We start from the raw sequence: 14,058 nt of genomic DNA on the forward strand, positions 1-14,058 counted from the left end.
GAGATAGCGGAGCTCTCTGCAGAGACACTTTTTGCCGGACTGGAATTCCTCTTCTTCTTCATCCTCTTCTTCTTCTTCCTCTTCTTCTTCCTATTCTTCTTCTTCATCCTCTTCTTCATCTTCCTCATCATCCTCTTCTTCATCTTCCTCTTCTTCCTCTTCTTCTTCTTCATCCTCTTCTTCTTCTTCTTCATCCTCTTCTTCTTCTTCTTCATCCTCTTCTTCTTCTTCTTCATCCTCTTCCTTTTCTTTTTGTCTTCCTCTTGCAGGTCACTGCTCATGCGCAGATTTTTTTATCGGTAAAAAGATCGGCCGATTTGCCCATAATTGCTGCGAAAATCGGCCGATCGGCAAAATCGGACGATTTTTTTCCAACTTTACCGATAAAAAAAATCTGCCAAAATACTGAAAAACGGCCGAACAATTAGCCCGCTAACGATCCGAAAATCGTCCGATTTTCGACCCATCTATGGCCTGCATTAGTGTGGTCTGCTGCGATTTCAGCCCATTTAAATGAATAGGCTGAAATTGCACTGCCCCTGGATTACATGTGAATTGCACAGGAACGTACAGCATGTCCCTGTGCGAATCATGGTTTGAACCGGACATAAAGGTTGATATTTTTCCACTTGATCTTGGAAAGTATACTTTCTGATAACTTTACCTATTTATAAAACTCTTCTAGATAATTGATTTATGAGAGTCTCTGGGCAATAACATTTTTCAGTTTTGCAGAATTTTCCTAATCTGTCTACACATCATACCTTTCTATTTCAGACATCTAAAAATGGATAAAGCAAGATGTCAGCTGACCTAATCGGTTTAGGAGAAATGGGAAACAGGTGACAAAAATCACTTGTGTGCTTAATAACAGTGAAAGCTCTATCAGCAACAGATGCTTCCTCATTAGGCTCTGTCTGGCATCCAAATGTACTTGACCTCTCCTAGTAAGGTTTCCACACCACCCATGCTGAATAATCTTTTCATGTTCAATTTCACATTTAAGAAAAAGTCCTTGCCTATGTGAACTGGCCTTACAAATACATGATTTGTGTGCCAATAGTTGGCAGTGTCATAGCTGGTTTTTCCTTTGTGAATTAAATGTGCAAAATAGTATTTTAAAATGAACCTCAAGTCAGGTGAAAGTTAGAACCAGAGGCAGACTGACCATTTGGAAACTCGGGCACTGCCCGAGGGCCCGAGGTCAGTAGGGGGCCCCATGAGATGCTGTCAGGGATGCGGGCGTGACCAGAAGTGTGTGGACTGACACAGGGAAATGTAGGCTTCAGATATAGTAAATAATATAATTTATTGAGACTAACAATACAAACATAAACGCAGTGCACCAAACCCCAAGCTAACACAAATACATACAACAAGGTGAAACAAACCCAAACCTAAACTGATATATATACACAGGTACATACACATATAGAGCACAACGTAGTCAGGCAGGCCGGGTCGATAACTATCGGGCAGGTAGGTACAGGAGGAGCAGGCGGAGAGAATGGTCAGGGTCACAAGCCAGGGATCAAAACAGGAGAAGTCAGCAGAGGTCAGGATCAGGCCGGGTCGGCAACAAGTCAGGCAGGAACAGGAACAGGAATGCAGGTTACAAGATACAGGGGCCCATGGAAAAAAACACACCAAGGCACAGACTGCAGGTCTGGCCATCCCTTAAATACACCACCTGCAATCAGCCCCAGGTAATGGCTAATTGCCGAAGTGAACCTCTGGTTGTTGAGAGCACCCACTGGTCAGCCCTGGTACTGCAGCCCACAAGGCAGGTGAGTCCCACCACTACTGGCAAGTCCATTCCTGACAGATACCCCTGGTACCTTTTTCATAGGCTTGTTTGTGTTTGGGCAGGGACGTAGGGGCCCCATGATCCCCTATTTCCCGGGGGCCCCATGAGTTGTCAGTCCGCCCCTGGTTAGAACACAGAGATATGACATAGTAGGCACCTGCAGGTGTTGGATGATCCATTTAACTTTCCTACCCTAAAGCTCCTTGAGGACATTAAATCCTGGGAGATCTTCTGGGGTACACATTTTAACCAGATCTCCTGGCTTTGTGCCTCAATGTTGGCCATAACAATACTGAAGAGCAGGAGGGAGCAGGACCTGGCTTTTGTACAGTTTTGTATCAGTTCCAAAAAACATTTATCTTAGCCTCATCACTCCAGAGCAGGGGCGGACTGACAACTCATGGGGCCCCCGGGCAATAGGGGATCATGGGGCCCCGGTGTCCTTGGCCAAACCCAAAAAAGCCTATGAAAAAGGTACCAGGGGCATCTCATGGGGCCCCCTACCGACCCAGGCCCTCGGGCAGTGCCCGAGTTTCCAAATGGTCAGTCCGCCCCTGCTCCAGAGTACAGAGTCCCAGTAGTCTTCTTCTTTTTCTGCATGGGCCATGGCAAATTCTAGGCTGTTTTTTTGTGCATGGGCTTTAGAAGAGGCTTCCCTCATGGATGACACCCATGAATGCCATTCATTTTGCAGTATACGCCGTATTGTGTCACGGGAAACAATCACCCCAGTTTGGCTTTCTACTTCTACTATAACTGCAGTGAACTTGAATGGCGATTTTCTTCAACCCTTCTCATCAGAAGACGCTCCTGTTGAGGTGTTAACTTCCGTGGATGGCCTGGACATCTCTGTGAGATAGTTACAGTTCCATCTTTGTTAATTTTTTGTATCACTTTTTGCTACGGTGTTCTGACTGATAAGTAAAGCTTTGCTGATCTTCTTGTAGCCTTCACCTTTCTTGTGTAAAGAAATGATTCTCTTTCTCAGGCTCTGTGATATTTCTCTTCTATGTGGTGTTATTGCTGACAGCTTAAAATGGGAGGGGTTTTCTTTAGGTAACGCCCTTTTTTAATCAACTGTCTGCTGGACACCTGTTTAATGAATAATTAGACTCACCTGTAGTTGAATTCTTGTTATTTAGGAATTGGTTGTCTAAAATTTAGCTTTGCTCCTAAGGCTGACCATACATTATACAATTTTCTTTAGAAAATTGCTTTAGATTTACCAAAAACCACATAATATGAGGTCAAACCTAAACAACACTTTCAATTGTATCCAATTAAGCAGGCCCTTGCACTATGTAGTTGAAGGTAAATCTAAAGGATGTTTGACCTCATATTATATGGTTTTTGATAAATCTAAAGAAAAATTCTTAAGTAAATTGTATATGCGTTTTTGCGACAGATCAGTGTGAAATTAGCCTAAGTTTCAAAACCAGTGTCTTTCCAATCATTTACTCTAGCTGATGTATCTCATCCCTAAAATATTGATGTAATTTCCACTCTTTATTATTACAGTTACTTATATAGCGTTGTGAATTTTCACATGTATAGTACATTCACATCAGTCCTTAACCCTGTAGGGTACAATCTAAGGTCCCTAACTCACATTCATACATACTAGGGCCAATTTAGACAGGATCCAATTAACCTACCAGCATGTCTTTGGGAGGAAACTGGAGTTCCCAGAGGAAACCCACGCAGGCACAGGGAGAACATGCAAGCTCCAGGCGGGTGGTGCCGTGGTTGGGATTTGAACCAATGACCCTAGTGCTGCCAGCTGGAAGTGCTAACTATTTAGCCACTGTGCTGCCCCATTATATGTGGTTTCTTTGGTTAAACTGATCAAAAGAGAACTGCAACTCATCATTAAACACAACTGTTTGTGACAAACTCTATACAAGATTTAAACTGAGTTCCACTCAAACTTTCTGTTCTCTTTTAAACTTTTGGGAAAAGCATGGAAAGTTTAGAATTGGCACTATTGGGGAGGATTCACTTTACACCCTAGTGACCACATAGGAAATCAGTGGAATATTTACAGAGACAAAGACCAACAGAACCTCTAATGCTTCCCCTCTTTAGCCAAAACTAAAAGCAGAAAAAAAAATTGTCTGGATTTTATCATTAATTAACTACAGGCAGTTACATACATAGGACTCATACTTACAAACAGAGGGAGATAACAGGAGATGAGAGGAAATCTACCCCTAGGAAGGGAAAATTACTTCTGCAAGAGTTATCACGGGAAAAGGTATCTCCACTGAAGCTTTATCACTAATCCTTTCAAAATCCAATTGTCACAAGGACAGAAAGTGAGGTGAAATCTTCTGAACAGGGGCATAGACAGCAAAGAAAACATTACTTTATGTTAACCCTTCCCTATGCTATCCAAAAAACGTAAAACATATTTTTTTGTCTGGAGTTGCACTTAAAAAATGTACCTGTACCAACTTACATACAAATTCAACTTAAGAACAAACCTACAGAATACATCTTGCTTGTAACCCAGGGACTGTCTGTATTCTGAGAATTTTATTAGTTATTCATGTTAATACCGTTTCCCCAAAAATAAGACAGTGTCTTATATTAATTTTTGCTCCCAAAGATGCGCTAGGTCTTATTTTCAGGGGATGTCTTATTTTTCCATGAAGAAGAATACGGTACACATTTATTGTTAAATGATCCTCCTGTGTCATTTTGATTGCCCCCTCTGATCTTCCTGTGTCATTTTGATTGCCCCCTCTGATCTTCCTGTGTCATTTTGATTGCCCCCTCTGATCCTCCTGTGTCATTTTGATTGCCCCCTCTGATCCTCCTGTGTCATTTTGATTGCCCCCTCTGATCTTCCTGTGTCATTTTGATTGCCCCCTCTGATCCTCCTGTGTCATTTTGATTGCCCCCTCTGATCCTCCTGTGTCATTTTGATTGCCCCCTCTGATCTTCCTGTGTCATTTTGATTGCCCCCTCTGATCTTCCTGTGTCATTTTGATTGCCCCCTCTGATCCTCCTGTGTCATTTTAAGTGATCCCCCCACCCCTATGCCACTGAACACCTTCACCAGACACCCCCCCCACCCCTTTATCAGACATTTCCTCCCTGGGGCCTGCCTGGGGACTGTCGCTGGGCTGGCCGGGGCCTGGACCTGGGCTGGAGCAGGGTCTGCCACTGACTGAGAACCGTCAGTCATCATGAGGGCGGTGTCACCAGAGACAGACCAGCACTCACCACCTTCGCCGCGTCCCGTCCGCTCTGATCCTCCTGTTCTTCTACACTCATCTCTCTCCCGCTCACTCCGACCTCCGCTCCGCCTCCACACAGCAGTGACGTCACTGGTTGCTAGACGCCAGTCGGGGCGGCCCTAGCAACCAGTTTTTGGTAAATTAATTTTCATTATGAGACAGAGCCTAAGGGGGTCTTATATTCGCGGGGATGCCTTATATTTCACCCAGAAGGAAACCTGTAAGAAGGTCTTATTTTCGGAGGATGTCTTATTTTCGTGGAAACACGGTACCAGTCAATATTAAGCATTCAAATGTAGATGGACATCTCTTAATTGTTGGAGATACATGGGGCAAATTGTTGTCAAATATGTGAGGTAGATGCTGGGGTATGTTCTCAATGATCTATGTCAGGGGTATCCAAACCAGGGCTTGCGGGCCAAATCTGGCCTGCTACGGAATAGCATCTGGCCCGCAGCTAAAGTCAGGTTCCCCCCTCTATGCTGTGATCATTCCATCGGTTGGTTGCAGCAGCAGGCTGATGGAACTTCGTCCATCCATACCTTCTTCTTCTTCTGGCTCCCACCCTATTGCTACTCCAACTACAGCCTATAAGCAAAGTAAGGCCACTGACAGGGAATATGATGTAAAGGGAGCTCAGATAGGGACCCTGCTATAAAGGGGGTTCTGATGAGGACACAAATAAAGGGGGGCTCTATTGGGACACACTGATGTTATGGGGGTCTGTTATGTAAGGGGGAACACATAAGATGTACCCTAATATAAGGGGTCTTTCATGGGGACCCTGATGTAAGAAGGGCTCTGATAGGGATCCTCATATGGGGGGGGGGCTCTGATGGGGACTGTGGACTCTTAAGGCAGACTCTGATGTAAAGAGGGCTCTGATGAGGACCCTGATGTAAGAAAGGCTCTGATAGGGACCCTGATGTAAGAGGGAATTTTTCTTGGGGACTCTAACATCGGGGGGCTCTATTTGGGAAACTATGGGGGTCTCTTATGTAAGGGGACACTCCTAAGATGGACCCTAATGTAAGGGGGCTCTGATGTGAACCTTTATATAAAGGGATACACTGATGAGAAAACTGATCTGAGGGTGGGGTTTGCTTTGCTTTACTGAAGTTCTTTCTTTTTTGTTCTGAATCATATTGAATGTGACTACCTACTATTAGCTATACCAACATTTTTCAGCCAGGGTGCCGAGGCTCTCTGGGTTGCCTTCACGTTTCTTCAGGGGTGCCTTGGCAAAATCCCTAAAACTTGCCTATAAATTATATACAAGCCAATGGGTGGATCAAGTCTGCCTTTTAGTTACACAAAGCAACAGGTTTTCATTGTGCACCATTACAAACTTCAAGCCGCTGGCCTCCTAAAAACCATTGATGTAATTGGATATGGAGAATGTTTGGCGCTTGCACAGCCTCCATGTTTTTGCCTCGTTGTCACCCCTGGGGTCACATTAGCCGAGTGAAGGAGAGAAACTGAGGGAGAAGGGAAACATTGGAATACTAGCCAGTGCCAAAATGCAAAGGTGTATTAAAGGTGGGAGAATAAAAGATCTCTAACATTGGGTATCCTATGGGTGTGGATGTTGCTGCGTTATGTAAAACTGTTAGTTGAATTTCAGAATGGGGTGCCTCATCTTTGTTAAAAAAGGTTGAGAAAAACTGAGCTATACCATGGCCTGGATAAATTAGGCTCTTGCAAAGTGAAAAAAAAACAAGAAGCGCACCAACCTTGCGCATTACCTCAGTAACCAAAATGTATTAGTAAAGGAATGGTACTCACAAACAGCGAATAAAAACAGGCATGTAAGTCCTCTAAGGGACTTCAGAGACAAGAGGCCAGCGTGAATCCCATCATGGGGGTAGACACTCAGTACAGCTGATGCGTTTCGAAGGTCGTACCTTCTTCCTCAGAGCTCAAGAGGTACGACCTTCGAAACGCGTCAGTTATACTGAGTGTCTACCCCCATGATGGGATTCGCACTGGCCTCTTGTTTCTGTCTTTGTGCGCAAGGTTGGTGCGCTTTTTTTTTTTCACTTTGCAGTATTGTTCGGGCTTCCCCAGCCTTGTTTTGGAGCTGCTGGCCTTTCATGCTCTGGTGGTCATTTCGTTTAAGTTTGATTTCACCTACTCACCACCGACCTGGGTCCTGGAGCGCAGGAGGAATCGTATTTTGTCCACTAAATTAGGCTCTTCACAGACATGTTAATGACTGATATGATCTTGGCTGAGGTCTGTCACATTGTTTCTCGCAGTCTATAAATGATGTAATCTTCACGTTCTGTTCTACTTCTGGCCTCGTCTGTTCCTGGTCTTTTAACATATGTACTTCTTGTGTGGCCATTGGTTGCCTAACTGATGACTACATTCTCAACAGATCTTTGATTGGTTTTGCATGTATAACATACCACGCACAGGAATACTAGTATTTCATCCTTTTTTTGTATTTTCTTTTAACATTTGAAACACAATTGTCTAAATTAACTTAGAAAGCTTCAATTATGTTCACTCTGAAGATTGATCATTTAAAATGAACATAACACTTGTTAAAAGATGGCTAAAAACTATGTTGTATTATACAGAGTTAAGATTAATAATTGCTAGTTTGCAAAGATAAATCTATCATGCAACAGGTGGGCATGTGACAGATATGTACAAACTACCATTTGTATGTTAAGAAGTTGTTAATGAACACGGGTTCCCTCACTTGACCCTTACTTATAAAAATAGAAGGAACTACACAATGAAAGCATGTTTTTGTTCCTATAAATACTTACATATCATGTTTTCTTTTTCTTTTTTAGGATCTGGTTGTAATGGGAGCTCCGGGATCCTATTACTGGACTGGAACAGTTAAAGTACTGAACATCACTGACAACACATACTTCAAACTAAATGATCAAGATGTCACTGCTAAACGCTACACATACTTAGGCAAGTGTCATTGTCTCTTTCTGGGTAACAGAAATGTGTTTTCCCAAGTTTAATCCACTTTGTTATTTTTAATAGCTAGAATAGATAGCAAAACTTGGGAGAAATGAAATTGCTCAAAGGAAACTTGCACAAATGATAACGTTTTCTTATAAACCGTTTCCCACACCTACCTGAGTGTATTCCATCAAGTCAAATACTTACCTTTCTTCATGATCCAGCACTCTTTGCAGTGCAGCCATGCCCAGCGCTACACAGTCTTTTCAGCAAATAAATTCATCACAGGGTTTTCTTTGTGTGCTCCCCAATCCTATCAATTTCTGTGGGTAAGCCATTCTCATGGTAGCCTCAGGGTATGGCTCATCCAACAATAAGACTGTGGTGTGCATGCCTACAAAGAAGAGGGTTGTTTCCACTGAAAAGGCTGCACAGTGCTGAACGGGGCTACACAACAAAGATTGCTGGGTAGAGAAGGAAGAGTAATGCAGGCCATAGATGGGAAGAAAACCGGCCGATTTTTCTTTAAAAAAATGAAAAATCGGTCGTTCAAGCGGCTGACGTTACCAGAATGGTAAAAAAAAAAAATCGGCCGGTTTTCATCTTGTCTACAGCCGGCAAAAAGTGTCCCTGCAGAGAGCTCCGCTATTTCTTTGACATTTATAGCGGTTGCAACAATGTATCTATTTGTATCAATTTAGGATACAGATGTTTTTATTCGGAAACAAATAGATACATTGTTGCAACTGCTATAAATGTCAAGGAACTGTCAAAGAAATAGCAGAGCTCTCTGCAGGGACACTTTTTGCCGGACTGGAATTCCTCTTCTTCTTCATCCTCTTCTTCTTCTTCCTCCTCTTCTTCATCCTCTTCTTCATCCTCTTTTTCCTCTTCTTCCTCTTCATCCTCTTCTTCTTCATCCTCTTCTTCTTCATCCTCTTCTTCCTTTTCTTCTTCATCCTCTTCTTCTTCATCCTCTTCTTCTTCTTCATCCTCTTCTTCTTCATCCTCTTCTTTTTCTTCCTCTTTTTCTTCCTCCTCTTCTTCTCCTCTTCTTCTTCTTCACCCTCTGCTTCTTCTTCTTCTTCCTCTTCTTCTTCTTCCTCTTCTTCTTCTTCATCCTCTTCTTCTTCTTCTACTTCTTCCTCTTCTTCTTCCTCTTCTTCTTCTTCCTCTTCTTCTTCTTCATCCTCTTCTTCTTCTTCTACTTCTTCCTCTTCTTCTTCCTCTTCATCCTCTTCATCTTCTTCTTCTTCTTCATCCTCTTCTTCTTCTTCTTCTTCTTCATCCTCTTCCTCTTCTTCTTCATCTTCTTCCTCTACTTCTTCACCCTCTTCTTCTTCATCCTCTTCACCCTCTTCTTCATCCTCCTCTTTCTCATCCTCTTCTTCTTCATCCTCCTCTTCTTCTTCTTCATCCTCCTCTTTCTCATCCTCTTCTTCTTCATCCTCTTCTTCTTCATCCTCCTCTTCCTCATCCTCTTCTTCTTCTTCTTCATCCTCCTCTTCCTCATCCTCTTCTTCTTCATCCACTTCTTCTTTTTCTTCTTCTTTTTGTCTTCCTCTTGCAGGTCACTGCTCATGCGCAGATTTTTTTATCGGTAAAAAGATCGGCAAAATAGGCTGATTTTTTTCCAAATTTACTGCTAAAAAAATCTGCCAAAATACCGAAAAACGTCCGAACAATTAGCCCACTAACGATCCGAAAATCGGCCGATTTTATTTTTCGGCCGATTTTCGACCCATCTATGACCTGCATTAGTATTTGATCTAGTTGGCTGCACTCAGGTGGTAGGGGGAATTGACTAAAGCAGGGGTGGGCAACTGTGGCCCTCCAGCTGTTGGTGAACTACAAGTCCCATCATGCCTCTGCCTTTGGTAGTCATGCTTGTAGCTGTCAGTTTTGCAATGCCTCATGGGACTTGTAGTTCTACAACAGCTGGAGGGCTGCAGTTGCCCACCCCTGGACTAAAGGACAGTTGTACCAAAATGCAGTTGTCCTTTACAGGAATAAGCACTGGAGCTGCCATTACTGACTGCATTCTTTAAATTATAGTTGAATAGCCGTCATCCTATTGGCTCTTAGGCTACGTTCACATTAGCCTTGTTTTCAAGCGGCAGAAAGGCGTTTGGGAAGCGTTTTTATCGCTTCCCAATCGCCTCGGGCAATTCTGCCCATTGCAGCACATGGTGCTGTTCTAACAGGAGCGGTAGCAGCACGGCAAAACGGATGCCTCTGGTCGAGTCAGGAGGCGCTGAAGCCTCCTATTCTAGTCTATGGTGCCACTATGGTGCGGTTGCGGGGCGTTTGCGGAGTGGTAACACCATCCAAACTTCATTATAGGCATTTGCAGGGCGTTTTTAACGCTTGGCAAACGCCTAGCAACCGCCGCTGAACCGCGCATACAGCGTTTGCGGACCAAAGCTATAGGGGCGTTTGGCAAGAGTTGGTAAAACAGTCAAGTGTGAACGAGCCCTTTGGCTGCATTCACACTTGAGCATTTTGTAGCTTGAAACCCCCAAGAAGCTCAAACCTAAAAAAAAATCAATTGTTCTCAATGGTTCCTGTTCACACCTGATCGCGCGAACAGACACCATAGAGAACAATTGATTTTTTAAGTTTGAGCGTTTTTGGAGCTTTGAGCAGCCCTAAGCTGGCCATACACAAGGGGAACAGAGGAATCCCCCTACTGGGACTTTGTATTATGTCAGCAGCACCCACTACTATGAGAATACACTGATTAGCAGCTGCAGCCACTAATTGAGATATGTTTTCCAGCATGTCCCTCCCAAACAATCTGATCAATCAACTTCTGTCAAACAGGGACAGCCTGATTGGAATTCAGCAGATTCCTGTTGAACTGCTCAAATTTCAATGAATGTATAAACAGCTTTACACCCCGATCACATGAAAGCCGAATTTGAAATCGTGCGGCTTACAGTGAAGTTGCACGATTTCAAAATCAGGTGACCTGCCAACTTCATTGTGATTTGCAAGACATCGGACACAGATGTCTATGCAAATCACAACAAAAGTAGTGCATGTACTACTTTAGAAATTGGTGCGGCTCCAACCAAGTCGGAACCACACCGATATGACCGCTCTAATAGCGGCAATAGAGGGCGACTTGGCATACAGTTTGCAAGTCGGCTGGCATGCAAATTGCATGCCAAATCGCACCCGATGTGACCAAGGGCTTAGACTCGAAAACCCAAAACACTTGCATTATGCAGAGACATCTGACTTGACTCAAACTATCCTGGATTGCATACTTGCCCCAGATAACTCACAAATAGAGATGTCTGGAAATTTTGAAGCCATAGGGAAAAAAAAATGTTTCCTGTTTTTTTTTTCCATAAAAAAATGAAAAAATAAAAAAATTAGCGTGGAGTAGTTTTACAGATTGAAAGTACTTTTGTTACACTGGGAACTTGAAATGCAATGAAATAAAAGTACGGCCTATTCAATGTATAAACGAAACTTGCTTTTTAAAATCTTATTTTTGTATTACAAATGGAATAACAAGGACTGTATATTATAGGAACATTTCAGCTATACGTGAGAAAAGGTGCCCCCCATTTCTGTCCTTGGCTTCCCCCATTAGTGTCCTCAGCCCCGCTATAATTGTCTTCAGCCCCCTGCATTACTGTCCTAAATCCACCCATAATTGTCCTCATCTCCTCCATAAATGTCCTCAGCTTGTAGTTTGGCAACAGCTGGAGGGCCACCAGTTTGACACTCATGCTGTAGGGTGTTTAACTTTTTATTTATTCAGAAAAGGTGAACTAACCCTTTAAACTACAAGTAGGCATACCAGCCAGGTAACTAGTATTTTGAGGTGAAGGCCATTATTGGCAACTCCTTTATTTACTGTTTACTATTTAGATCATCAATTAACATCAGTTTACATATGCATTCAACTTCATAGGCAAATAAAGATAGTTTTCTTATGTGAGTTTGGGAAATTAAGGGCCATGTCACGGTGATAGGATCTCTAACAGACCACTGTCAGGAGTGATAAGATCTCTAACAGACCACTGTCAGGAGTGATAAGATCTCTAACAGACCACTTAACTGTTGTTATTGAGTTTCTCCCTTCCTAGTGAGTGATATCCAGATCAGAGAAGGAATAATTGCATTATGATAAGTGAAAGCCTTTCTTCTGTGATTCTGCTGTTAGCCATGTGTTGCCAGCAGCAGACTCGCCCATGTGACATTGGTCTTAGGGCGGCCATAGATTTCCAATTTTCTTGCTGAATTATCGGCCGATATTTGTACCATTAGTGGAGAAAAATGTCGGCCGTTCTTCTTAATTTTTGAAAATCGTCCAAGCTGGAAAATCCTGGGACGATTTGTTAGATAGGCCGATTTTCACGGTACTTTATGGTCAAATCGGCCGTTCTTCTGGCCGATTTGACAATAAATTGACTATGAAGAAAAAGAAGAAATAGATTTTGCAGGAGATGAAGAAATAGAATATCAAGAAGAAGAATAGAAGAAAAGAGGAGAAGCTGAAATAGATTTTGCAGAAGAAGATGGAGAAAAAAAAAAGCTGCAACATTGTATCTATTTGTATGCATTTCGGATACAGATGTTTCTATTCAAGTACAAATAGATACAATGTTGTTTCTCTTCTTCTGCATAATCTATTTCTTCTGTCAAATATAATAGCGGGTCTCTATGCAGGGACACTGCTATTATATTAATTGACGGCCGTAGACGGGACTAAAACACAACGACTTTTTTTTTTAATTAGTGGCAACGTCGGCCGTCTGAACGACAGATTTACGATTTTTAAAAAACGGCCGATTTTCCCCATGTCTATGGCCTGCCTTAATGTTCATGTTGAACTCGATAACCTGCTAATAGTCTGTCTATCACATTAGTACATGTATGGTGGACATACAGTAGCTCACAGAAGTGAGTACACCCCTCAAATTTTTGTAAACATTTTATTATATCTTTTCATGTGACAACACTGAAGAAATGACACTTTGCTACAATGTAAAGTAGTGAGTGTACAGCTTGTATAACAGTGTAAATTTGCTGTCATCTCAAAATAACTCAACACACCGCCATTAATGTCTAAACTGCTGGCAACAAGAGTGAGTACACCCCTAAGTGAAGATGTCCAAATTGGGCCCAATTATACATTTTCCCTCCCAGGTGTCATGTGACTCGTTGGTGTTACAAGGTCTCAGGTGTGAATGGGGAGCAGGTGTATTAAATTTGGTGTTTTCGCTCTCACTCTCTCATAATGGTCACTGGAAGTTCAACATGGCACCCCATGGCAAAGAACTCTCTGAGGATCTGAAAAAAAGAATTGTTGCTCTACATAAAGATGGCCTAGGCTATAAGAAGATTGCCAAGACCCTGAAACTAAGCTGCAGCACAGTGGCCAAGACCATATGTTTTAACAGGACAGATTCCACTCAGAACAGGCCTCACCATGGTCAACCCAAGCAGTTGAGTGCACGTGCTCAGCGTCATATCCAGAGGTTGTCTTTGGGAAATAGACGTATGAGTGCTGCCAGCATTGCTGAAGAGATTGAAAGGGTGGGGGGGGTCAGCCTGTCAGTGCTCAGACCATACGCTGCACACTGCATCAAATTGGTCTGCATGGCTGTCGTCCCAGAAGGAAGCCTCTTCCAAAGATGATGCACAAGAAAGCCCGCAAACAGTTTGCTGAATTACTGATTACTGGAACCATGTCCTGAGGTCTGATGAGACCAAGATAAATTTCTTTGGTTCAGATGTTGGCAACCAGGTAAGGACTACAAATACAAGTGTGTCTTGCCTACAGTCAAGCAATGGTGGTGGGAGTGTCTTGGTCTGGGGCTGCGTGAGTGCTGCCAGAACTGGGGAGCTACAGTTCATTGAGGGAACCATGAATGCCAACATGTACTGTGACATACTGAAGCAGAGCATGATCCCCTCCCTTCGGAGACTGGGCCGCAGGGCAGTATTCCAACATGATAACGATCCCAGACACACCTCCAAGATGACCACTGCCTTGCTAAAGAAGCTGAGGGTAAAGGTGATGGACTGGCCAAGCATGTCTCCAGACCTAAACCCTAT

General features: G+C 43.0%; 1 protein-coding gene across 1 annotated transcript in view; it reads left to right on the forward strand.

Annotated features, from left to right (window-relative positions):
* The window catches only part of ITGA9 (integrin subunit alpha 9), a 694,926-nt gene that overhangs the window by 201,661 nt on the left and 479,207 nt on the right, over window positions 1-14,058 (forward strand). The window contains exon 6 of the mRNA XM_089682391.1: window positions 7,857-7,986. Within this exon, the coding sequence (XP_089538517.1) occupies window positions 7,857-7,986 (130 nt within the window). The remainder of the gene's footprint in view (window positions 1-7,856; window positions 7,987-14,058) is intronic.

Source organism: Staurois parvus, unplaced genomic scaffold (genome assembly GCF_062004578.1).
Source record: "Staurois parvus isolate SC_StPar_1 unplaced genomic scaffold, SC_StPar_1.0 ptg000288l, whole genome shotgun sequence".
NCBI lineage: Eukaryota > Metazoa > Chordata > Amphibia > Anura > Ranidae > Staurois > Staurois parvus.